Consider the following 25,960-nt stretch of genomic DNA (forward strand, 5'->3'; position numbering starts at 1 on the left):
GCTTTGGGCGAACGTGAGTTCAACCACGGCAAACCATAACTGCAGTTTGTCCGGCAGGAACAGCAGTGTTTGAATTTTTATGTGCTGCATGTTTTCTGTTGTGCTGTCGGTTTGTACGGCCGCACGCATGTTTAATGTTGGAGTAATAGGCATCTCCAATACTAACTTCAGTGCTTCAAGTTGTTCATGTATCTGTTCTTGAAGGTTCAAGAGGTGCACCTCCTCATTCCTCTGTGAACTTTCTAAAGTCGCTGAATTCTCTTGTTTGTACATCATAATTTTCTTTATGTTCACTGTTTGGGGTCGCCACTAAGGCCACTGAGGCTAATTAATAATTATTTTTGAGAGAGAGTAATTGTGTTCAAGAATATAACTATTTTTGCACATCACTGAACATAGGAACAATACCAAAGCCAAGATATATATATATATATATATATATAAAGAGATGGCATAGTACTAGAACAAAACCAAAGAACAAATACGTCGTAAATAACATTCTTCACAGAATAAATGCCAAGTCCACTGTGCGATTTCATTGTGTCACCAGGCAGTTCCTACAAACTCTCATGCTGAGCATCATTTTATGCTGTTGCTCAATCTACTGGTTGCAGTCCTTGAGAACTTCAAATTTTCACCACTGCACATTTAATTGATCAGTGCTTTTTCTTTCTGTGCCATATATTATATTTAGTCTTTTACATTAAATATACCTCCAAATGACTAGTAGATTATATTCTGATTCCATATCTGAATGTGAACATCTCTGGAAGTGTGGTGTGATCATGTCACAGCTTAGATTATTATTACATCTTTAGTCTGTATTTTCTTTATTAACTAAGGCGGGCGTGGGGGGGGGGGGGGGCAAAAATTGCCTGCAGTATTTCTTTTATTTTTGTAATATACCTATTTGTTGGCGTGAAGAAGCAAGAATTTAGGCAGTTGTAGAAAAATATCTAGGGTATGTGCTGTCATGGTTTTATAATTTTTGTGAATTATTTAAATCTACCTATTATATTTAATTTAAGTGTGGGCAGTTTTTGCCCCAAAATGCAGTTTCTGACTGTTGGTACTGCTGTATTGTGTTGGCATTGTTGTTTTGAAATAAATCTCCTTTGTTGTTCAAGCAGTTGTACATTACTCGCAGTTCTAATAAAATGTCTTGTCATTATCAGAGGTTTCTCACAGATATAGAGATGCCAGCTATAATAAATGAAGCAAGTGAAGGTGTGAAAATGATCCAGCAGATGATGGTTCAGTTGTGACATATGATAGTGACACAGCAATTGAAAATGAGTCAAGTTCACAGAGTTCATCCCCTGATGAACAGCATGCAGCTACTTCCAGCATCACTGTTACAGCAAAAAGCGGTAGGGAATATATTACTGCGCCTCCAAGGCAAGTACGCAGGTCAGTACAAAATATAGTGAATTTTCGTGAAGGTTTGACTCATGAATGCCTGACCTCTAGTGTGTCAGAATCTTTCAAAAAGTTTATAACGCCCGAAACAATGAAGATTATCTCGGACTATACAAACCAAGAAGCTCATAATAAGAACTTAAAACTTACACCCATAGAAGAAATGTAGGCCTTCATTTGTATTTTGAAACTCATGGGCACAAATAATGACACTAGACTGCCTCTTGAGGACTTATGGGGGAAAGTACTGGGAAAGAATATCTACATAGCTACAATGAGTCGTATTCCATGTGGAGAACTTCTGTCCATGATAAGATTTGATGATAAAGAAACAAGAACCGCAAGACGAAAGCAAGATAATTTTTCCCCCTTCATGAAGTTTTTGACAAAATTGATGAAATGTTTGTGAAATACTACATACCAAGTGCATATCTAACGATCGATGAAATGCTCTCCCTATTTCGAGGAAGATGTCCCTTTAAGATCTTTATGAGAGACAAGCCTGGGAAGTATAGCATATTGATTAGGATGTTATCAGATCCACACAACCAGTATGTTCTAAAAATGGAAGTCTATGCAGGGACGGATGAAAGACCTGCCGAGGAACAGAGTTCAAAGGCATTTGTTAGACGCCTAGTGAATCCACTGGCAGGAATGGGAAGAAATATAACAACAGATCATTATTATACATCCATAGACCTAGCCGAGGAGATTTACAATGATGTCAAGTTAACTTTGGTGGGTGGGGGGGGGGGGGGGGACATTGAAGAGTAACAGAAAACACATACCAGAACAGCTAAAGATGATGCAGGGTCGAGAGCTATATTCCTCTAAGTTCTTATTCACAGATCCGAAAACAGGCAATGCACCGGTTACCTCAGTTTCATACATCTCCAAACTGAAGCCTACTAAGAACCTACTTCTTTCCATACAACACAATAATAACAAGGTGGATGAATCGACAGAGAAAAAAAATACAAACATCAATCTCTACTACAATGAAACCAAAGGGAGCATAGACAGCATTGATCAAATGATGCGACATCATTCAGTAAAACGAGGGATGAGAAGGTGGCCATTGTCTCTCTTTTTCACCTTGATAGATATGGCCTGTCGCAATGCTGGAACAATTTTCGTGATAAACAACCCAAACTGGAATAAGAAGAAGCATAACGTAAGAAGGCTGTATCTGCTAGAATTGGGTCAACAATGCGTTAGGTCAACTGTGGAAGAGAGAGCAAAGAATATCATCGGTTTACAAAAGCCTATAATCTCTGTAATGGAAAGTGTTCTAGGGAAAATGCTGCCCAGCATTACTGCAACTGTTCAATCTATTGAATTTTATTCAAGAAGAAGATGTCACATCTGTTTGAAGAGTAAAAACTCTAAAGAGGAAAAAGACAAGATGACAAAAGTGCCTATAGTTTGTTGCAGGTGTTCCTGTGTTCCACTCATTCTGCAAAAACAATCATATGCAAAGGTTGTGAAATTGAAAGTGAAAGTGAGTAGGAAGGAAAACTCAACTGTAATTTCTGACTTTGATTTTCTGTTTTCTTATTTGTGGTTTGATATTGTATGTTCTCTTATGATTTCTTAATATAAGTTCGATTTATGTGAAAGTGTTAGTTTCATGATAAAAATATAATAATATTTCTCACATTCATTACTTTATTTATGGAATTTTTATGTTATATTGTTCCTGGAAACTATGGAAAGTGTATTGCAACCTAGTAAAGAAATTCCTAGTTCATTAAATAATCAAAACAAAACAAACCAACAAACAAAAGTTAAAAAATGAAAAGAATGTGAGGGCAGTTTTTGCCCCCCTTAGACATCCATGTGACAGATCCGAGATTAGTGGTGCTAGAGTTAATAACAGTATTTGTGACAACCTTTGCACAAAATTTCAGGTTTGTAACTGATTTCATTTTTCTGCCCTCCTTAGGCGGCTTGCCTCGATAATCCAGCTTTCATTTCCCTTCTCCACTACAGTATTGCAGTCTCTCATAATACAACATTCCTCCCTTTCACATAAATTGCTGACTATGCACATCACTTCTGCCTGTGAGTTAACCCATAAACTTGTAAAATAGATATTAATGTATCTTCAGTTTCAATTTTGAGAAAAATAGCCTTTCATAATTGACTCTGCTTATATAACATTATATTACTCACTTCTTATTACTGTTAAAGATTAGCACCTTTTATATATTTAATAAAAAATATTTCTCCTCCTTTCATTTACCTGTGCTATGCTCAGTCTTAAAATCTGTCACACCAGATTTTCTGACAACATCACAGGACAGAAGTTATGCTTTTACTTGCATGTTTTACAGAGTAACATTTGTAAAGGTTGTCACAAGGTATGACAGGAATGCCACAACATGCATCAAATGCTGGTTGCACCCATCCAACAAAAGAGCAACAGCCAGAAAATGTATTTCATAGCAAACAGTTGAAGTAATTGTGAAAAATCCTAATGTGAATATGACCAAAAGAACAGCAACTGTAATTGCAAATAGTCATAAGAGTTCTGCCATAACAATAAAAACAATATTATGAGCACATGATATGTAGCCAAAATCAATATTTCAGCTGTTCTGTAACTGTGGCTGATTGTCTGCTATAGACAGAATCTGTAGCTGAGCTGCTTCTTCTGGCATCAGCAACTGTAGCAGAGTTTTTCTCATGAAATCAGTAACTGTAACCAAGCTCTTTATTATGAGATCACATTCTTTGCCTCTGCCAATGAGCAACCGAACTAACATCTTCCAACCTAAAGTATACATTAAGATACACACTGCAGATTAGGCTGTCACCACAACTTTCATTTAAAAAAAGTAGAAGAAAATATGAAATTTGTGGGAGCAGCAATTTAAGGCAATATTTTATGGCCAAATGCAGCCACAAATAATCTGCAAAAAATACTGAATGGTTTCAGTTTTGTGACTCAACATCTGCTGTCTTTGTTTTCCCTTTATCCAGCATCAGGCTGAATTGGGACAGTTATGGTACTTGTCCACTTTCCCCTATCTTTCCATCAGTCTTCTTCTTAAACTTGTCTTTACTGAATCAATCCAACTTCACCTCTGTCATTCATTTTGGTATTCTTCCATTCTCTTTACACATCCAAACCATTATAACCTGTTGTTCTCAATTCTCTCATTCAGCTTTTTGTTACAACTTTAAGTTGAACAAATATATTTCAAGGAAGACGCAATACATGAAAGTCACAGATCAAGTAAACAGACTAAGACGTGTGTACATTTTAACAGCCAAATCATAACTGAGTCCGAGTCTAGCGGCCGCTGGCTGGCTGGCCGCTTAGGTGGCGCGGCTGCTGCATGGCTGGCAAACAGCGCCGCATGTAGAGGACACGCGTAACTGCGCGGGGGCACTTCGAAAGATCGGCGAGTCTCAACACTTTTCCACCCTTTGAAGTTTTTGCACAGGTCTTGATGGAGGTGGCCTGTAGATTGCTAACATCCATAGGTATTGTTTGACTGGCCGTAAAGTCTCGAGGAGGAGGCTTCCCGTACGGACGGAAGTGTCCCCGATGATAACGGATCGAGATGACAGGAGGCGTGGGGGTCGAATCTGCTGGGGCCCCGTGAACCAATCTGCCCGTTGTGGCAAGTCTGGTTGTTATAACAGGAGACATGGGCGATGTGTCCGCATCCGTAGGAGAAGGAGGCAAGTAGAGTTGCTCCGACAGATGATGGTCATCTGGTTCCTGCATGGGCACGTCTCCTAGTGGCATCAGTTCTTGTGCTGGCACCGATATGATGGTGAGAGGACTGCATTGTGAGTAATGAGAGATTCCAGTATCCCAAGCGTCAGGTAGAGCCGAAGGTGGTGTAGCGGCATCCGGAACAGGCGTTGCTGGCGCACGAGGCCGAAACTGGTCCGAATGATGCACTGCAACACTGTGTCCGTCTTGATTTCATACAGGCGTTGGCCACGGTGTCGTAAGATGCAGCCAGGACTCCATTTTGCCCACCTGCCATATCCCCGTATCCATACAAGGTTGTCGGCAGTGAACCGGCCAAGGGAAGGCACCTGCGGCCGTGAGGTTGAAGGTTGCAGAAGATGAAGTAGCGTGCGGGGCTGTTGGCCAGCCGGGCTGTGGTCGCCCATGGGGGTGAAACGGTAGGAAGCCAGAAATTGGAGAAGCGCATCATCAGCAGCCGAAGAAGTCAGAAGTTTCCTCCTCTGAGCCTTAAATGTGTGGACCAGTCGTTCAGCCTCACCGTTTGACTGTGGATGGAAGGGAGGGGCCGTGACATGCATGACGTCATGATGGGCACAAAAATCCGCAAAATCAGAAGAGGCAAATTGCGGACCATTATCAGTAACAAGAGTAGAGGGAAGGCCTTCCAAAGAGAAAATGCGAGCGAGAGCATTGGTGGTTGCCGCGGTGGTAGGCGACGTGCAACGGACAATGAAAGGAAAGTTAGAGTAGGTGTCAATAACGAGAAGCCAATAAGTACCTAAAAAGGTCCCGCGAAGTCAGCATGAATACGCTCCCAAGGTTTCTCAGGCAAAGGCCACGGTGACAAAGATGACTTCGGGGCAGCGGTCTGTGACGCACAAGGGCCGCAGGCAGCGACCATGTGTGCAATTTCAGAGTTGATGCAGGGCCAGTACACATGGCGGCGCGCCAGAGATTTTGTGGGAGACACACCCCAGTGCCCTTGGTGAAGGTGGCGCGAGGCCGAAGCACGCAAAGACGCAGGTACCACAACACGCGACGAAGCATTTTTGGTGGAAAGGAGGATAACACCATCCCTAGCCGTGAGGCAGTAACGCAAAGCATAGTAGTTCCGCAACGGATAAGAAGTCTTAGCGCACGGACGATCTGGCCAACCCTTCTGAATACAGCGTAATACCCGAGAGAGAGTAGGGTCAGAACCCGTAGCAGCCGCCAGCCAGTCCCCGGTGATGGGGAACCCGACCTGCTGCTCGGCAACATCCAGATGAAAACACTAAAGTTTGTCCCTATCGAATGCCAGATCAGGACCCATGGGAAGGCGAGACAGTGCATCAGCATTTGCATGTTGAGCTGTTGGCCAGAAATGAATCTCATAATTGAAACGAGACAAGAAAAGAGCCCAATGCTGGAGGCAGTGTGCAGCCTTGTCGGGAAGTGACGTTGATGGATGAAACAAGGAAACAAGTAATTTGTGATCCGTAACAAGATGAAATTTGGATCCATAGAGAAAAACGCCAAACTTATGAAGAGCATAAATAATGGCCAAAGCTTATTTTTCAATTTGGGAATACTTTTGTTGGGCATCCGTGAGCGTTTTGGAGGCATAAGCAATGGGTTGTTAAGAACCGTCAGAAAAACGGTGCGCAAGGACTGCACCGACCCCGTATTGAGAGGCGTCTGTGGCAAGAACAAGATATTGGCCAGGTCGATAAGTAGTCAGGCACGGGACCTGTTTCAGCATAGTCTTCAATTTCTGGAAAGCCGCATCGCATGTCGCGGACCAGTGAAAAGGCACGTTTTTATGCAACAGGCGATGCAATGGCTGAGCCACTGAAGCAGCAAACAGTAAAAACTTGTGATAGTATGCTATTTTCCCCAAGAAGGCCTGCAGTTCCTTAACAGATGTAGGGCGAGGAAGGACATCGATCGCAGCGACAGTTTGCTGAAGTGGACGAATACCATCCCGAGAGAGTTGAAACCCCAAGTACGTGATAGGTGCCTGAAAAAATTTTGATTTCTGAAGATTACACTTAAGATCGGCAGTCTGTAAGACATGAAAAAGTGTGCGGAGATTTTGAAGATGTTTGTCAGTGGTGGAGCCAGTGACAACAATGTCGTCCTGGTAATTTATACACCCAGGAACAGTGAGCAATAATTGCTCCAAGAATCGCTGAAAGAGAGCAGGGGCGCTGGCAACCCCGAATGGCAATCGTTGGTATTGATAGAGACCAAAAGGCATGTTAAGGACCAGAAACTGCCGGGAAGCAGCGTCGAGAGGAAGTTGATGATAAGCTTCTGACAGGTCAAGTTTAGAAAAATACTGGCCTGCAGCAAGTTTAGTGAACAATTCTTCAGGTCGAGGCATAGGGTAAGTGTCGATAAGGCATTGAGCATTTACAGTGGCTTTGAAATCGCCACAGAGACGAATATCACCATTTGGCTTAGCAACGACAATGACAGGAGAGGACCACTCACGGGAAGTGACAGGAAGCAAGACCCCTGAAGCAGTGAGATGATCCAGCTCCTGTTTGACCTGATCACGAAGGGCCACAGGAATGTGCCTAGCCCAAAAAAACTTAGGCCGAGCAGTGGGTTTGAGCATGATATGAGCTTTAAAGTCGTTTGCACGGCCTAACCCACGAGAAAAAAGGGACAAAAATGTCGTCGACAAGGAATCCATTTGAGCATAAGGAATAGCATCAGCGACGATATTGACAGAGTCATCTATGGAGAACCCAAAACGTGAAAGGCATCGAAACAAAAAAGATTCTCCGTGTTACTATGGTCGACCACAAATATGGGAACAGTGGGAACGACAGATTTGTAAGATACCTCAGCATCAAATTGTCCCAAGAAAGAAATCTTCTGTTTATTGTAAGTCTGTAATTGCCTAGTGACAGGTGACAGGATTGGAGAACCCAACTGAAGATACGTCTGAGAACTGATGATAGTGGCAGCAGAACCAGTATCCACCTGCATACAAACATCTCAACCAAGTATTTGGACAGTGAGGAATAACTTCCCTGAAAGGGAAGAAGTACAATTGACAGACAACACAGAATCAGAATCAGCGTCATGTTCATGAATATCATGTATGCGGTCGGATTTGCAAACGGATGACACATGACCCCTTTTTTTTTTTTTTTGTGACACACGGCCCAACATTGTGGACAATCTTCTCGTGAATGTTTCGTAAAACACCGTGGACATGAAGGAAGTTGCCGTGGGTTTTGCTGCAGTTTCTTAGAGGTTTGTTTACAGTTAGGCTGAGGCTGCGCATGGGAGCGTACTGCGGCCACGTCGGCCGGCGGGGACACGCCACATGCTTCGTCAACATCGCACAGAGGTTGTATTTCCCCGACGTCACCCCATGCCTCTATTTGCACTCCAGCGGCGTGAGAAATTTCAAAATATTGAGTGACGGATAGGACTTCATCTAGAGTCGGATTTGCCAACTGAGGGGCACGTTGCCTAACTTCCTTGTCGGGCGCCAATCGGATAATAGCATCCTGTACCATGGAATTGGCATAGGATTCTTTGTGAACTTCAGTAACAAATTGACACTTTCTACTGAGGCCGTGAAGTTCAGCAGCCCAAGCGTGATAGGATTGATTCGGTTGTTTTTGACAACGATAAAAGGCAACATGAGAGGCTACCATATGCATTTGCTTTTGAAAATAGATGGACATAAGTGAGCACATTTCTGCAAAGAACAAAGACACAGGATCTTTCAAAGGAACCAATTGCGACAACAACCGATACATTTGAGGCGAAATCCATGAAAGGAACAGAGACTTACATGTTTGTTCGTCTGCGACATGAAATGCCAAGAAGTGCTGTCGAAGGCATTTTTCGTAATCAGACCAGTCTTCCGCCATCTCGTCATAAGGAGGAAAAGGACGTAGAGACAACAACGAGAGACGCCCCACATTTGATACCGCACCGAAATCACGAATCGCATTTGTGAGAAGCGATTACCGTTCTATGAGACCTTGCAATAGTTGCTCTAAAGTAGCCATGGAAACATGTGGGTCAACGATGGAAAAGAAAAATCACTACCTAGTCGCCAATTGTTATAACTTCAAGTTGAACAAATATATTTCAAGGAAGACGCAATACATGAAAGTCATAGATCAAGTAAACAGAGTAAGACGTGTGTACACTTTAACAGTCAAAGCATAACTGAGTTCGAGTCTAGCGGCCGCTGGCTGGCTGGCCGCTTAGGTGGTGCTGCTGCTGCATGGCTGGCAAACAGCGCCGCATGTAGAGGACACGCGTAACTGCGTGGCAGCACTTTGAAAGATCGGCGAGTCACAGCACTTTTCTACCCAAATTTCATTCATAACATCTTCATTTCTCACTCTGTCTCTCCTTGTATTCCATAGCAAATTTCTTAGGAATTTCATTTCACCTGCTTGGTTTCTACTGTCCTCTCTTCTTGTCACTGTTCAGGTCTCCGATGAATATGTCAGCATGGGTATAAAGTGTGTCTTGTACAGATATTCCTTACACTTCATTGGCATCTCCCTTCACCAGACTAAGCCCCTAACACATTGGCAAAATGGATTGCTCCGCTGTAGCCTTTTCCTAACTTCTGCTGCTGTTCTTGCAGTCTCCATTATCACATTTCTCATCCACAATTTCAGTATCCTATCCTTAAATATTAATTCACCCTTTGCATTCTTTCTCTCCTGTGGTTACCACCACCTTGTTTTTTTCCACTGTATTTAATTCCCAGCTTCTTGATTGTTTTTCATTTAAGATGTCTATTTGCTCTTTTACATCATTACTGTTGGTTCTCCACACCACAATGACATCAGCAAATAGCAATAACTTAATCTGCCTTCCTCTATGTGCTTCATTTGTCCCTCTCATGATTTCATCCATCACCATTATACATAATAAAGGTGACACCGTACTTCCTTGTCTCAACCCCATAACATTCCTAAACCAATTAGTTCTCTGAACTTTATCTGGGTACAGCTGAAGCTTTTGTCATACATTGATTCAAGAATTTCAATCGTTTGTTTTCCAGCTCAAGGTTCCCCAGATCTTTTCTCTTGAGACATAGTGGTATGCCTTCACCAAGTCAGGAAATGTTATCACCAGGTCTTTTCTATACCCCCTATGACTTTTCATCAACTGTCTCATACCAAAACTTGGGTCCACTGTTTATCTTTGTTGAAAGTCACACTGCTCCTCTACTAACTGCTCTTCAACTTCTTCTATCTATCTTTTTTTGTGCTGCTTGTGATATGAGTACGATCACTCAGTAATTATCACATACTTTTCTGTCTCCATTCTTGAACACTGGAATTATTATTCCCATTCCACATTCTTCAGGCACACATTTGTGAATCCGTATGCATCTTAGCAGTCTTCTTAACCATTTTAGCCTGGTAGGTACAACTGCCTTTATCATCTCTGCACCCATTTCATCTATCCCAGGTGTTTTCCCATTTTCATTCTTCTCCGTGCCAGTTCTATTTCTAACACTGTAATATCATATTTTTCTCTTCTTCCAGCCCCAGGTCTCACTGCCATATTCTATTCCAATTCTCTGCTGTTTCTCACATTTAGTAATTTGTCAAAGTGCTTTCCATCTTTTCCTTATCACCTCCAGTTGCATTATTAGCTGTTCATCTAGTAACATACTTTTTCAATTTACATGTGAATTCCTCCCAGCATTTCCTCTTTTCTTCCAATACCACTTTCTTACACTTCTTTTTACTTTCCTGGTATTTTGATTTTCTTTCTTCCTTTTTATCCCTGTTCCATTTATACTATGCTTTCCCCTTGTCTTTTATTGTTTCCTTCACCTACTCATTCTATCAATGTGTCTCCTTGCCCTGCCAGACATTCTGCCACTACTGTTCTCCGCAGAGCTTTCAAATACATCTTTGAACCTACCACACTCTTCTCCTACTTTCAGTGCTTTGGATTTTAAGCTTAATTAACCCTTGAGCTTTTCTTGTACCTACCTATATTTTAGTTTCCACACTTTTATTTTCTTCTGCCTTCCTGCTTTTATTCCTTCTATTCTCCCCACCCTCATCTTTGAACCATTACCTGATGGTCTCCATCTAAATCCCAGAAGTACAGTTACATCTATCAGCTGTCTACGATTTTGATTTTCCGTCAGGAAGTAGTCAATGAGCATCTTCATGCTTCTCTCTTCCCACCAATACCCTGTTATCTTTTAGCTGTTTTTCTGCCTCAATCACATGCTGCCCTCAATCAAACCTGGTTTTTCACAAAAATCAACCAGTTTCTCTCCTTCCTCATTTTCCCTTGTCTTTCCTTTCCCAACTGGGCATTTACGCCATTCGTCACTATTGTTTCCACGTTTGTAATTTCAGTCTTTAATTTTTTTAGGAATTTCTCGACGGTCTCCACTTTATTTCCTTTCCATGGTGCACATACTTGGGTGAAGTCCTTCGCCTCACTACTTGTGCTCATCTGCATCATCATCATCCTACCACTTGTATATTCCACATCTTCCACGTATTCTTCTACGGATGGTATTTCTATTAAACTCATTCCATTTTTGGCCTCTCATCTGCCACATCAACAAAGTGTGTATCCTTTCCTCATTTTCCTCCTTCCTCTTCCTCTTCCCTTCCATTTGACTTCACTAAGTCACAAATTTCTACACTCCCCAAAGTTGATCTGCTCCTCTGCTTTCCCATGCAGCATCATAACATTAATGATGCCAACCTTCAATTTATTGGTGACTAGTCGCCCACTTCTCACAGGTCTCTCAAAATCCCAAAAACTGTGTGTCGCCTGCAGAGAACACCCTGACTGGAATGGTACTCAACTCAAAATCCATCACCTTTATTTTCATCTCTATTTAAAACTACATCTCCATTACCTACGCAAAACTGATGAGATGCCAATCCATGTACTGTAGAGGAAAAGACCCTAGCTGGCACAACCCTTTACTCCACTTTCTGACTTGAACCCATAATAAACACATGTGAAAATTTGTCACATTAAGTTCATAATACTTTAGCTTTATGTGTCTTTCTTTTCATATTGAATTCTCAAAAAGCCACTGATCTGCAACTGAAAACTAGTTTATAAGTGGACTCCATTTGTGGAGAGAAATCACCATGTCCCACTAATTCTAGTCCCATTTTGTGTCTTTAGGTGTACTAATTAGATTTGATTCTGTGTTTTCAATGAAGCAGTTCCATTGGGAAAAGAAATGAAGATAATGGCTTCATGACCAATCAACTACAAGTTCATTAGAGATGAAGCACAATCTCAGATAGGGCAAAGATGGGAAGGATATCAGCTATCTCCGCCTCAAAATAGCCACCCTGAATGAACATTCATTAATTCAGCCAACAATGTTTATTGTGAATATGATCTATGAAACATTAGCTAATGAACTATATAATCTGATCCATGGTACAAGCATAGGTAATTGCAGAGCATCCTGACCTTCCTAGCCACACAAAATCATAAACCTGTCATCTGGTTCAGATTAACGATAATATATTCCTGGTTTGGACCAAGAGCCTAGACACACTAACCTCATTTTACAATGTCAAGATTATCTCTTGTACCTGTTTCACCTGGTTCTATGTGGTGGCCTCCTTCATTCTGGTGTTTTCGTAACAGCCATGTCATATATCAACTTCTGTAATTACTGCATACATTTTTACACGAATATGACCATGATACACTAACCACCTGTCTACTCTCATGAATCGCCACTACAAAACTGTGGTCAGGAGCAATGTGATATACCCAGTCACAGCTTACTACTCAATACAAACGGGCTGATTTCAATAGCTGTTTTGCAATCCAAGCTGCCTGGGTCATACTACCCATCAGCTTTTCTGAAACACTCACAGGACAGACAGAAAACTTCACATCTCTCTCTCGCTGTTTTCTAAGAAAAAAAGCTGAGGTACAGCGTTCAACTACATTTTATATGTGACTAGCCACTACTCATCACCTCTTCTATATCACAGGTATTTGGCTTTACTCAAGATTTTACATTAGAGACTTAAGAATTTCTTTTATACACAGAGGTTACCATTTTTCCCAACTGTAAAAGACATACCTGTAAGTCCACCAAGGTTCCCAGAGTGGCAAGACATCTGTAATATCGCCTTCTCTTACAAGAGCTTCAAATTCTTGTCGCTCGCATTCTGTGAGACACTTCCACACAGAATCAGCATCATCTAAGTCCACACCTTCAAGTCGTTCACTGAGATCACGTTCATCATCTGAGTCTGTACACACGCCCAAAACAGATGATGAGAAATGCATAGCCTCACTCAATAAAGTAAACTAGCTGTTATTTACAAGATGTAAATAAAATATAAACTTTATTAGCCCGCCAGCAAGTTTCCATGCAGTAAAATTCTATTTAACAATATGACAAAAAATCCCAGTAAGTTTTGGTCCTATGTTAAATCACTAAACAGGTCACAGCTAACTATCCACACACGTGGAGACCATAATGATATAAAAAAAGGATGTAAGAGAGATGGATGTAACACGAAATTCCAATTTCCAAAATTCCTAGAGCACTTGCCCGCGAAAGGCAAAGGTCCCGAGTTCGAGTCTTGGTCCGGCTCACAGTTTTAATCTGCCAGGAAGTTTCATATCAGTGCACACTCCACTGCAGAGTGAAAATCTCATTCTGGAAACATGCCCCAGGCTGTGGCTAAGCCATGTCTCCACAATACCCTTTCTTTCAGGAGTGCAGTTCTGCAAGGTTTTCAGGAGAGTTTCTGTAAAGTTTGGAAGGTAGGAGACGAGGTACTGGCAGAAGTAAAGCTTTGAGGACGGGGCGTGAGTCGTGCTTGGGTAGCTCAGTTGGTAGAGCACTTGCCAGCGAAAGGAAAAGGTCCCGAGTTCGAGTCTCAGTCCAGCTCACAGTTTTAATCTGCCAGGAAGTTTCATATCAGTGCACATTCCGTTGCAGAATGAAAATCTCATTCTGGAAACATCCCCCATGTCTCCGCAATATCCTTTCTTTCAGGAGTGCTAGTTCTGCAAGGTTTGCAGGAGAGCTTCTGTAAAGTTTGGAAGGTAGGAGACGAGGTACTGGCAGAAGTAAATTTGTGAGGACAGGGCGTGAGTCGTGCTTGGGTAGCTCAGATGGTAGAGTACTTGCCCGCGAAAGGCAAAGTTCCCGAGTTCGAGTCTCGGTCCGGCATACAGTTTTAATCTGCCAGGAAGTTTCAACAAAAAGACTGTCACAAATGGTAGCTTTTGGCCGGTAAGGCCTTTGTCAGAAGTAGACAGCAAACACACACATACACACTCAAGCAAACGCAAGTCACATACACATGACCAGTTGCCTGAGACTACGGTCATGTATGTGAGTGTGTGTGTGTGTGTGTGTGTGTGTGTGTGTGTGTGTGCGTGTGTGCGCGCGCGCGTGCGTGGGTGTGTGCGCGCGTGCGCGTTTGTCGTCTAATTCTGACGGAGACTTACTGGCGAAAGCTATTATTTGTGACAGTCTTTTTGTTGTGCCTATCTGTGACTCAGCATCTCTGCTATATGGCGATTCCGTCCTGGACTTTCCATTGTTTCATTTCTCCTTCCGGTATTGTAATTACGTACATCACTGTTCTTTTTGAACTGTATTGGATTGTTTACAACAAACTTCTTGGCGGATATAAGTATAGTGTGAAGCAGTAGTCAGAATGCCAAACTCCTTGAACACATGTCTACAAGATGATCACTGGTGAGCACCATATAATTTTCTAACAGAACATTTTTGCACAATGAAAACTTTCTTTCTTTAAGATGAGTTACCCAAGAAAATTACTTCACACGACATTACTGAATGAAATATATGTCAACTTACTCTCCAAGATTTGCAATTATTCTAAGTGCAAATGTGGCTGAACTAAGTTGTTTTAGAAGTTCCAAAATGTGCATTTTCCAATTTAAGTTCTCATCAATATGGACACTAAAGGATTTTGAATTTTCCATCCTATTTATTATTTCCTCAGTATTCGTTAAACTTATCACTGGTGGAGCACCCCTAGAAGTGCATAGCTGAATACATTGTGTCTTTTTAAAATTAAAGATGAGGTCATTTGCAGAAAACAAGTCAGTGATACTTTTGAGGACTCTGTTTACTATTTCTTCTTTTTCTGTATTTATGCTTGGATTGGTAACAGTACTAGATATAGGAAGCCCTGCATAGGATCAACGTTTGGTGCAGAGATCAGAAGTTGACCTTAAACATAGACAAATGTAATATACTGCACATAAACAGATAAAAAGACCCATTTCTGTATGACTATAAAGTATTTAGTGAAAAAAATGTAACATGAGGCTGTGGTAGTATTAACGACGACTTAAACAGATATCTACAAGATGCAAGGTGTGTGAACCCTATACATCATTCCAGCATTCATTTTGAACAGTGAAAGCTTTTTGTCTAAGGGAGGAGTTACCTCAAAATACACTGGTGTGCAAAACTTAAGGACAAAAACAACGTTTGCATGATATGTCACTGCTAAGTAATGCAGCTCAATGAAACTACGACCATGCGTAGAAAGAATTACTACAATGTAGTACAGAAGGTAAATGACAGAAATATGTAATGAGACAAACAGAAATGACACTTTTATTCAGAGACAATAATCACACTGAAGTAAATGTGATTCATGACGGTTCCCTGGATACTGCAAAGAGAGGACATCATTCTTAATAGTGTGTGTGATCACCATGGACAACAATACACACTCTGCAACCTGCTTTCATGCTGGCCACAAGGTTGACAACTGCTGGATAGTTGTTGGGGCATGTGTATGTGCTGTATTGCATCCCCTCAATGCATCCCTCATGTGTTTGATACGATTTAAGTCGGCGGAATTATAAGGCCAGATCATTCAAAGGATATCATCTCGTTCCAATAGCTGCTCCACCTGCACTGTTTCATGCAGTTGCACATTGTTATTCATTTAAATGAAGTCAGGGCCGAATGCACATCTGCAAAGAAGCACATGGGGAATTACTACAGTGTCGCAATATTAATATCACTGATGGGTGAATGTACCACATTCAGAGATCTTGAGGTCATTATGCCCATGCAGCATTATGCCTCCCCATTTGTCACCGGGGCCAAAAAGTGATTGTGCTCCTGGGTGCATTACATTATCCCACCTCTTACCATATGAGGGTATATAATGTACCCAGGAACATCGTCAAGCATAACTGTTTTGGTGATCCAGGTGTTCCGGTGTGCAGACACATAATGCTGCACGGGCATACTGACCTCCAAATCTTTGAACACAATATGCTCACCAGTCAACATTATTGTGACGCTGTAGTCCTTCCCCATGTACATCTTTTCAGGGATACATTCGGTCCTGACTTCATTTTAATGGATCACAATGTGCAAATACATCCAACAGTGCAGGTGGAAAAGTTCTTGGAACAAGAGGATATTCAGCAATTGGACTGGACTGCTGCCCACTCCCCCAGCTTATATCCCATCAAGCACAATTTGGATGCATTGGGGAGATGTACTGCAGCATGTCCTCATGCAACAACAACAACAACAACGCAGAAGTTGTCAATCGTGCTGATCAACGAATGGAAAACCCTGTCACCAAAACCCCTTACCAAACATGTGGCCAGCATGAAAACATGACATAGAGAATTCATTGGCATCCTTGGTGGTTACACACCTTATTAAGAATGATGTCCTGCCTTTTGTTATGTCTAAGGGACCACCTGAATTACACTGACTTCAGTGTAATTACTGCCTTTGAATAAAAATGTCATTTCTGTTCCTCTCACTCCACATTTCTTTCAGTTACCTTCTCATACCATACTTTAGCAGTATGTATAATAGAGATGCCAAGTTCATTATTCCATCCTGGATCTTCAATTGTTTAAAGATGGCCATAACTCAGATCTAGTGAACAATGCGTGCTACTGGTATATTCTTAGAAGTTTATGTCATATGTTATGTACGGGGTTATTACAAATGATTGAAGTGATTTCACAGCTCTACAATAACTTTATTATTTGAGATATTTTCACAATGCTTTGCACACACATACAAAAACTCAAAAAGTTTTTTTAGGCATTCACAAATGTTCGATATGTGCCCCTTTAGTGATTCGGCAGACATCAAGCCGATAATCAAGTTCCTCCCACACTCGGCGCAGCATGTCCCCATCAATGAGTTCGAAAGCATCGTTGATGCGAGCTCGCAGTTCTGGCACGTTTCTTGGTAGAGGAGGTTTAAACACTGAATCTTTCACATAACCCCACAGAAAGAAATCGCATGGGGTTAAGTCGGGGGAGCGTGGAGGCCATGACATGACTTGCTGATCATGATCTCCACCACGACCGATCCATCAGTTTTCCAATCTCCTGTTTAAGAAATGCCGAACATCATGATGGAAGTGCGGTGGAGCACCATCCTGTTGAAAGATGAAGTCAGCGCTGTCGGTCTCCAGTTGTGGCATGAGCCAATTTTCCAGCATGTCCAGATACACGTGTCCTGTAACGTTTTTTTCGCAGAAGAAAAAGGGGCCGTAAACTTTAAACCGTGAGATTGCACAAAACACGTAAACTTTTGGTGAATTGCGAATTTGCTGCACGAATGCGTGAGGATTCTCTAACGCCCAGATTCGCACATTGTGTCTGTTCACTTCACCATTAAGAAAAAATGTTGCTTCATCACTGAAAACAAGTTTCGCACTGAATGCATCCTCTTCCATGAGCTGTTGCAACCGCGCCGAAAATTCAAAGCGTTTGACTTTGTCATCAGGTGTCAGGGCTTGTAGCAATTGTAAACGGTAAGGCTTCTGCTTTAGCCTTTTCCGTAAGATTTTCCAAACCGTCGGCTGTGGTACGTTTAGCTCCCTACTTGCTTTATTCGTCGACTTCCGCGGGCTACGCGTGTAACTTGCCCGCACGCGTTCAACTGTTTCTTTGCTCACTGCAGGCCGACCCGTTGATTTCCCCTTACAGAGGCATCCAGAAGCTTTAAACTGCGCATACCATTGCCGAATGGAGTTAGCAGTTGGTGGATCTTTGTTGAACTTCGTTCTGAAGTGTCGTTGCACTGTTATGACTGACTGATGTGAGTGCATTTCAAGCACGACATACGCTTTCTCGGCTCCTGTCGCCATTTTGTCTCACTGCGCTCTCGAGCGCTCTGGCGGGCAGAAACCTGAAGTGCAGCTTCAGCCGAACAAAACTTTATGAGTTTTTCTACGTATCTGTAGTGCGTTGTGACCATATGTCAACGAATGGAGCTACAGTGAATTTATGAAATCACTTCAATCATTTGTAATAGCCCTGTACATGAAGTCTGGGATGTTTTTATTTATATGTTTCAGTAGTGAATGCCTCTATACATTTTGTTTGTAACGTGTCATCTATTTCTTGTGGATGGTGGCTTAGACCATGTTGTTAGCTAGAATTACTAGTGGAGATGGTGATCCATTGAGGAGAACAGTGTTTTGAATTGTGTTGTACACAAGACCTAGAGGTAGATTTTTTATGTGACTGCAGTCACGCAAATGATCTGTAGCATAACCTGAGAACTAGGTTACAACGGAACGTGACAGTTGGATGAGAGATAATGATGCTAACATGTATCACAACAATGATAGGAAGCTATTTTTGTTATTTAATATTGTGGTGAGTGATCTTTAGTGTGTAGCCCAAGGCCTGAGTTATGCTGGAAGATGAAAATTTGGTTCTTAGTTGGCGAAGCTAACAAATGTGTCATGAAAATTTTTTATTTACGCTACTATGATCAAACCCATATTATCCTAATAATAAGTAAAAAGTGCTAGTTTGCTTTTGTTCTACAATATTTCTTTTATTGTGTTAACTTGCTTTTGGCTTACAAGACCATCTTCAGACATTTACTGCCTATTGTCACTAAAGAAGTTAAAATGACATAGAAAAAGAAGTTACACATCTAGATTGGAGCAGAAATGTACAGTAAATAACATCTAGCAGCGTGGTGGCAATGCAATGTAACTGATTTAGGTTTTCTGTGATTTCCCTAAATCACTCCAGGCAAATGCCGAGATGGTTCCTTTGAAAGGGCACGGCCAACATCCTTCCCTAATCTGATGAGATCACTGACCTCACTGTCTGGTCTCCTCCCCCAAACAACCCAACTCCATTTTCAATTATTTATTGCACAAGAACCAAACATTGTACAGATATCATACATATGTCATTTTAAAGAGAAACTCTGAAAGCTATTTTTCATTTATACTGCCACAGCGTAGTTTGGTGATATGCCGACAGTCAGAAAACATGGCGAATTCAGGTGCAGAGCGAGCTTTCTTTCATGAAATGGCCTCCCCAATCACCAGATCTGGTGTATGTACCACCTCTACCACGTGATGTAGCAGAACTCCGGGAGAGAATACGGGAAGCTACTGCCACAGTCGACGATGCCGTGCTGGGATGGCTATGGCAAGAATTCGATTACCGCGCTGACGCTTGCCGGGTCACCCATGGTTAGCATATCGAATCTTTGTATAAAAAGCTTTCAGAGTTTCTCTTCATAATGCGATATGTATGACATCTGTACAATGTTTAGTTCTTGTGCAATAAATAATTGAAAGTATTCCAGGACTTTATGTACACCCTGTATTAATAAGCATAACCAATAAAATAATATAAAATTAATACCTGTTAAGGCTACTTCAAGAGGTATAAAATACGAAGAGTGATACAAAAACCAATTAAAAGAAAGAAATATCAATGTAACTACAGATTATATCGGGAACTTATGCAATATCAATAAGATAAGACAGAAATGAATAAATGCAGGAAAATGGAGCAGTGTGAAGGAAGATACAGTAAATGCATCTTTGAGAGTGTGGTGATACTGCATTTTAAAAAGTAAAATGATGAACAATAAACAAATTAAAACAGAGCAAGCAGGAAAAACATTAAAACTATACTCGAAATTGTGTCTTCATAACAGTTTGGATTAAATAAATGAAACAAGTAAAATAAAAATAGTACTTGGTAAGACAACTTCAAGAGGTATTAAACATAGAAAGTTATATAAGTACCAGTTAAAGGAAGACTTAACGACAGTCTATATGTATTACATACAGCACTTCCATAAAATAAAAGAACTCGATGAATAAATGAAAATGGGGGAATATGTAGCAACAGACAGTGTGGGAAATAATGAAACATTAAGAGGATTATGTGAAGTTTAGGATAGAGGAAGTGTTAAGCTGTGTCTGGTTATTCAAGATTAGATTGGACTGTGAGCTAGATGACTTCCAGGGCTTCCAGCAGACTTGAGTTTTTGGCCTTTGTTTGGAAAGTGAAGGGCTTGGGACTCTGGCTGGTAGTTGTCACCATCACTCAGTATATCCTCAGCAAATGCGGAGTCAGAATTCTGCAACCTCTAGCTGTGTTCATGTTCAGGCAGCATAGATGCTATGTCTGTGCCAGACTGGCCAATGTAAAACTTGTCACAATCCGAACATGTAATTTTGTATACCCCACTGTTGGCTAATAACAGGATCTTATCTTCACTACTGAAAATATACTGGGCACCAGTGCTCTTAACGTTGTGGGAAAGCCTATCCTACTATGGTTTGCTATTTTCAAGTTTTTAACATGTTTGAAACTGTTAAAAACACAAACATTCCTGAAACTTCCTAGCAGATTAAAACTGTGTGCCAGACCGAGACTAGAACTCGGGACCTTTGCCTTTCGTGGGCTAGTGCTCTGCCAACTGAGCTACCCAAGTACGACTCACGCCCCGTCCTCACAGCTTTACATCTGCCAGTACCTCATCTCCTACCTTCCAAACTTTACAGAAGCCCTCCTGCGAACCTTGCAGAACTAGCACTCCTGAAAGAAAGGATATTGCAGAGACATGGCTTAGCCACAGCCTTGGGGATGTTCCCAGAATGAGATTTTCACTCTGCAGTGGAGTGTGCGCTGATATGAAGCTTCCTAGCAGATTAAAACTGTGAGCCGGACCAAGACTCGAACTCGGGACCTTTGCCTTTCGCGGGCAAGTGCTCTGCCAACTGAGCTACCCAAGCATGACTCACGCCCCGTCCTCACAGCTTTACATCTGCCAGTACCTCGTCTCCAACCTTCCAAACTTTACAGAAGCCCTCCTGCGAACCTTGCAGAACTAGCACTCCTGAAAGAAAGGATATTGCAGAGACATGGCTTAGCCACAGCCTTGGGGATGTTTCCAGAATGAGATATTCACTCTGCAGCGGAGTGTGCGCTGATATGAAACTTCCTAGTAGATTAAAACTGTGTGCCGGACCGAGACTCTAACTCGGGACCTTTTCCTTTCCCAGGCAAGTGCTCTGCCAACTGAGCTACCCAAGCACGACTCACGCCTTGTACTCACAAATTTTCTTCTGCCAGTACCTTGTCTTCTACCTCCCAAACTTTACAGAAGCTCTCCTGCGAACTAGCACTCCTGAAAGGAAGGATATTGCGGAGACATGGCTTAGCCACAGCCTGGGGGATGTTTCCAGATAAATATGTTCATAGATACGTTTCTTTATATATTTATTTTCCGAGGTAGGAGACGAGGTACTGGCAGATGTAAAGCTGTGAGGGCGGGGCGTGAGTCGTGCTTGGGTAGCTCAGTTGGCAGGGCACTTGCCCGCGAAAGGCAAAGGTCCCGAGTTCGAGTCTCGGTCCGGCACACAGTTTTAATCTGCTAGGAAGTTTCATATCAGCGCACACTCCACTGCAGAGTGAAAATCTCATTCTGGAAACATCCCCAAGGCTGTGGCTAAGCCATATCTCCGCAATATCCTTTCTTTCAGGAGTGCTAGTTCTGCAAGGTTGGCAGGAGGGCTTCTGTAAAGTTTGGAAGGTAGGAGACGAGGTACTGGCAGATGTAAAGCTGTGAGGACAGAGTGTGAGTCGTGCTTGGGTAGCTCAGTTGGCAGAGCACTTGCCCGTGAAAGGCAAAGGTCCTGAGTTCGAGTCTCGATCCAGCACACACTTTTAATCTGCTAGGAAGTTTCATATCAGAGCACATTCCGCTGCAGAACCTTGGAGGTCCCATTAGTTTGTCAGATTTTATTTTTCTAATGTTTTTGTGTTGATAGTGACATCCATTTGGTTGTTTTGTAAGGCTCATAACTCTGCCAAGTAAACAAAGCTATCATCTACTGAGGCAAAATCGCAGTAATTAACCCCTGTTATTCTTGCATAAAAAATAATGGAACCCAAACATTTTATCAGGGCTATATTTCTCTTTCATTTGAAGTTTCTGTCTTTCTATACTTTACATCAAAAATTATGTTCACTGATAATGCGGTACTTTCAAGGATATAAAAGTGGACAAGCTGTTTTCTTTAAAGATAACTCATTTGTACAAAACTAGTTAATTTCTTTCACAAATAATTTAATATTTAGTTCTGCTGTTGCTTTGTTACTTAGTTAGACAACAATAACTGCATCACCTGCAAAAAGCAGCACATATTACTGCATTATGACTCACATTGAACAGCAATAACTGACCATAAAGAAATGCCTGCATCACATTTTTCACATAATTTTAAAAAAGTAGGACTTGGTTATTGAAAATACTTGTTCCGCATTAAGTCTTTCACAAAGCTCTCATTACACCTGAAAGACATAGTTTTATCCTCTAAGGTCTATTGGGAGTGTCTATACAACACAAGGCACAAATATACTTTTGAAGCTTTTTTTACAGCTTTTCGCATTACTTTAACATGGTGACATTAATGATAAACATAACATCTGTGCTATGTTGTAATTTCAGTCTTGGACCAAATCACCAAAACTCTGAAAATGTAGTCAGAATATTGTCCACCTAGTCTTAAATTAGATACAGTGGTGTACTCATAACATGGTGTATTTGTTTCTAGCTGCAATGCAAGAACCAAGATTTACATTTTTACCAGTTTCCACAACGCAACGGACTTAAGAGTGGATTGACAATGCATGACATTGGTGTTTTCTTCGAAGTGTGATGGCATACATCACACACCTGGTGTCAGCAGTTTTATTTACTGTTTGTGTTCAACATCATTAGGTTCACTTGTGAGTGGTACCTTAAATTGTGTTATACACTAGAACAGTTTAGATCTAGTGGACATCTTAAAGTGTACTGAAGATAGTGATATTGCCATTATGTTTCGCACACTTTTTTGTCTAGGTTAAAGTGGAAGGTAATATTTTGATTGAGAATTGGCAAAGCAAATTAATATTGGATGACAAACTTATGTTTTACATCATCTGTATCCTACAGTTACAATTACATCTCTGGTGGAAGTATCTATTTTTCCAAGCTCAATTGACATTTTCAAATTTTTAATATACTTCAAAGCATTAATAACAGGAACATCCCCTTTCAAAACCACTATTACCATTGAGGTCTCCTTAATTTTTTTTTTAAACTGATAGTAACAGTATCATCATTGGTTGTTCCTTGAAGCATGTATCCACACCACGTTAATGACATCATCAGTCAGTTGACACAGTTTGCTTTGTTTAACAATCCCATTAATCTTTATTTAATTCTTTTAGAGTATCTTTGCAAAAATTTTACTGAGAGCAGCAAAAATAGAAAGTTATTGGGTCAGTTCTCCGTATGTAAATAGAGAATAGGAAAAAATAGATCAGTGGCTCAGTTTGCATCCACTGCTAAGAAACATTATTTTGCAAGCTAGCATGCTATTACATATTGAATGACGTGTTCCCATGGTGGTGAATGTAACCTTACCCACAGTAATAACAGCACCTGAGGAAGCAGCACATTAAGGCAGAAATGGTAACACGTAAGTAGATAATACAATAGCCAATATAACATAAACTAATGAACAATAATTTGGACATGGCACTGATTCAGTGTAATGAGATTAGATAATGGATAAGGGGTGGGAAAGGGCAATGAAGTAAAAAAGCAGCAAGTGTGTAAAGCACAAAGAAGAAACAAAAGTGTGAGGTTGTTGGGTTTAAAAGACTGATTGAAAACAAGTATCCCTGAACTATTCATAACAATTATAGATTGACAATCAGAAAAGATAACTGTTACAAACATGGTAGGCCATAGGTGCAGTTCAGAACTTTAGGTTTGTGAGCAACTATATAAACTGGCAATTAATACACTTGATTTCGAAATAATTGAAGAATGATTAACATTCACTTCAAGATTCAATAAGCATCATACAACAAAAACTGTTCTTTACTTGGGCTTTTCAATAGCACAAGGAAACATGATCCTTAGATGCCAAGGCGCCGTAAGAGTTTATTTAAATAAATCGACGCTCTCCACAAACATTCAAAACACTTCGCTCTACACTTATTTCTGTCTTATTCGACTGCTATGACACCTTTTCTTCCATCTGATAATAAAAACATATTAACTGCGCAAAAACCTACCCAATTCATCCTGTTCTTCCGTTCGCATCCTAGAAAGTATTTCCAGCATTTTTCTTTGCCCTTCAGGATCATCGTTTTCCAGTTTTAGTTCACATAGAACACTTTCCTTATAAAATGTTTCAGAGCACCCACTATGTGTATCTGACTGATAACATTGGACAGAGCAAAACGAAATATTGCACCGCGGACACATGTACTTCCCTGCACAGCGATTACATCTAGAAATGGAAAGCTTTTTTAACATATGATATAATAATTAGTTACTATTTTAAAGACGAAGTTGGAAACTAATTTCACCAGTAACACTGATGTTCCGATCCATTTGTTTACTTTAAACGGGGCATTTCAGTAGTAATATTAATTTTCTAGACTTAACATGCTTACATCTGACATGAATTTTGATTGGTTTCCTCCATGACGAGCAATAATTAAATTACAGTTTCGAAGCAAACCCCGTTAACACTGCAGGACTACCTACAACTTGCTGCCCATAAACACTCAACAACGTAGTGTCGAACTGTACTCGTATTCAAGGACTTTCACAAATGACATTAAGGTTGAGGTGGCATTATATTGGGTGTCTGAACTTTTATTTACATCTCCAACGTACAACACAATTCGGATGGACCACAAAACTACATTGCGAAAATTACAATTCTATACATCTTTTCTGGAACAGTGTTGCCAAAACAATTCAACCAAGTTTTCAATTCGTGTAGCCTCCACAAGCATTCCAAACTTGCACCAGCTTAGCTGCTAGTGATTTTGGTCACTGCCACGTTACGTCATCAACGTGTGCCCGCAAAGGTTGAGAGTCACTAAACTGTTTTGAAATCGAAGCGTATTTGTTGATATGGACTTTGACGACACGGTCATTATTTACGAACGCATTAAACGTAAAATCAAATATCGTAAGAAAGAATAGTAGCTTCATTCCACATGGAGCGACAAACTAATAAGTGGAAACTTTTACACTGTTTCATAAATTTAACAACATCCAAAGAATTTTTTTTAATGTTTTCATATTATTGTTGAACATTCAGACGAATTACTTTGCATTTTACCTGCCGTAACATACAAAAAAAACGAACTTTAAATTGCCTGTCTCAGCTGAACATAAGTTTTCCCTAGCACTTCAAAATATTATGCGACCTATTTCTGGTCCTCCTTTAATTTACATAGTTATGTCTGAAGAGTTCTTCAAATCATTGTCGAAAAATGCTGGCCTTTCTTCACTTCTTCTACATGAATATCATTATCGCTATCGTCTTCATGCACAGTCACGATTGGAAAGACGTTGATGCCATGTTTGCATCTAAAAAACAAAGAGAGATGGGGCCCCTCCACGCCCGCACCAACGTGGTGACCAAACCAAAAGTTCTACTGTGTACCTCCTTCCACATGTTAGTAGTCTAATCAGTGGATCTCAGGATGCTGGGCTGT

The 25,960-nt window shown here is 41.0% G+C and overlaps 1 protein-coding gene and 1 non-coding gene across 2 annotated transcripts in view; one reads left to right on the forward strand and one right to left on the reverse strand.

Moving 5' to 3' along the window:
* Window positions 1-25,395, reverse strand: part of LOC126481464 (zinc finger HIT domain-containing protein 2) — a 48,239-nt gene extending 22,844 nt beyond the window's left edge. Inside the window, exons 1-3 of the mRNA XM_050105240.1 lie at window positions 24,902-25,395; window positions 24,518-24,735; window positions 13,209-13,380 (exon numbers count right to left, since the gene is read on the reverse strand). Of these exons, the coding sequence (XP_049961197.1) occupies window positions 13,209-13,380; window positions 24,518-24,735; window positions 24,902-24,933 (422 nt within the window). The 5' untranslated portion in view covers window positions 24,934-25,395. The remainder of the gene's footprint in view (window positions 1-13,208; window positions 13,381-24,517; window positions 24,736-24,901) is intronic.
* On the forward strand, window positions 24,757-24,830 carry LOC126482884 (small nucleolar RNA SNORD24). The gene has a single exon (XR_007587721.1). It is a non-coding gene; the product is annotated as a small nucleolar RNA SNORD24 (small nucleolar RNA).
* Window positions 25,396-25,960: the final 565 nt, after the last annotated feature.

This window comes from Schistocerca serialis, chromosome 5 (assembly GCF_023864345.2).
Source record: "Schistocerca serialis cubense isolate TAMUIC-IGC-003099 chromosome 5, iqSchSeri2.2, whole genome shotgun sequence".
NCBI classification, from domain to species: Eukaryota; Metazoa; Arthropoda; class Insecta; order Orthoptera; family Acrididae; genus Schistocerca; species Schistocerca serialis.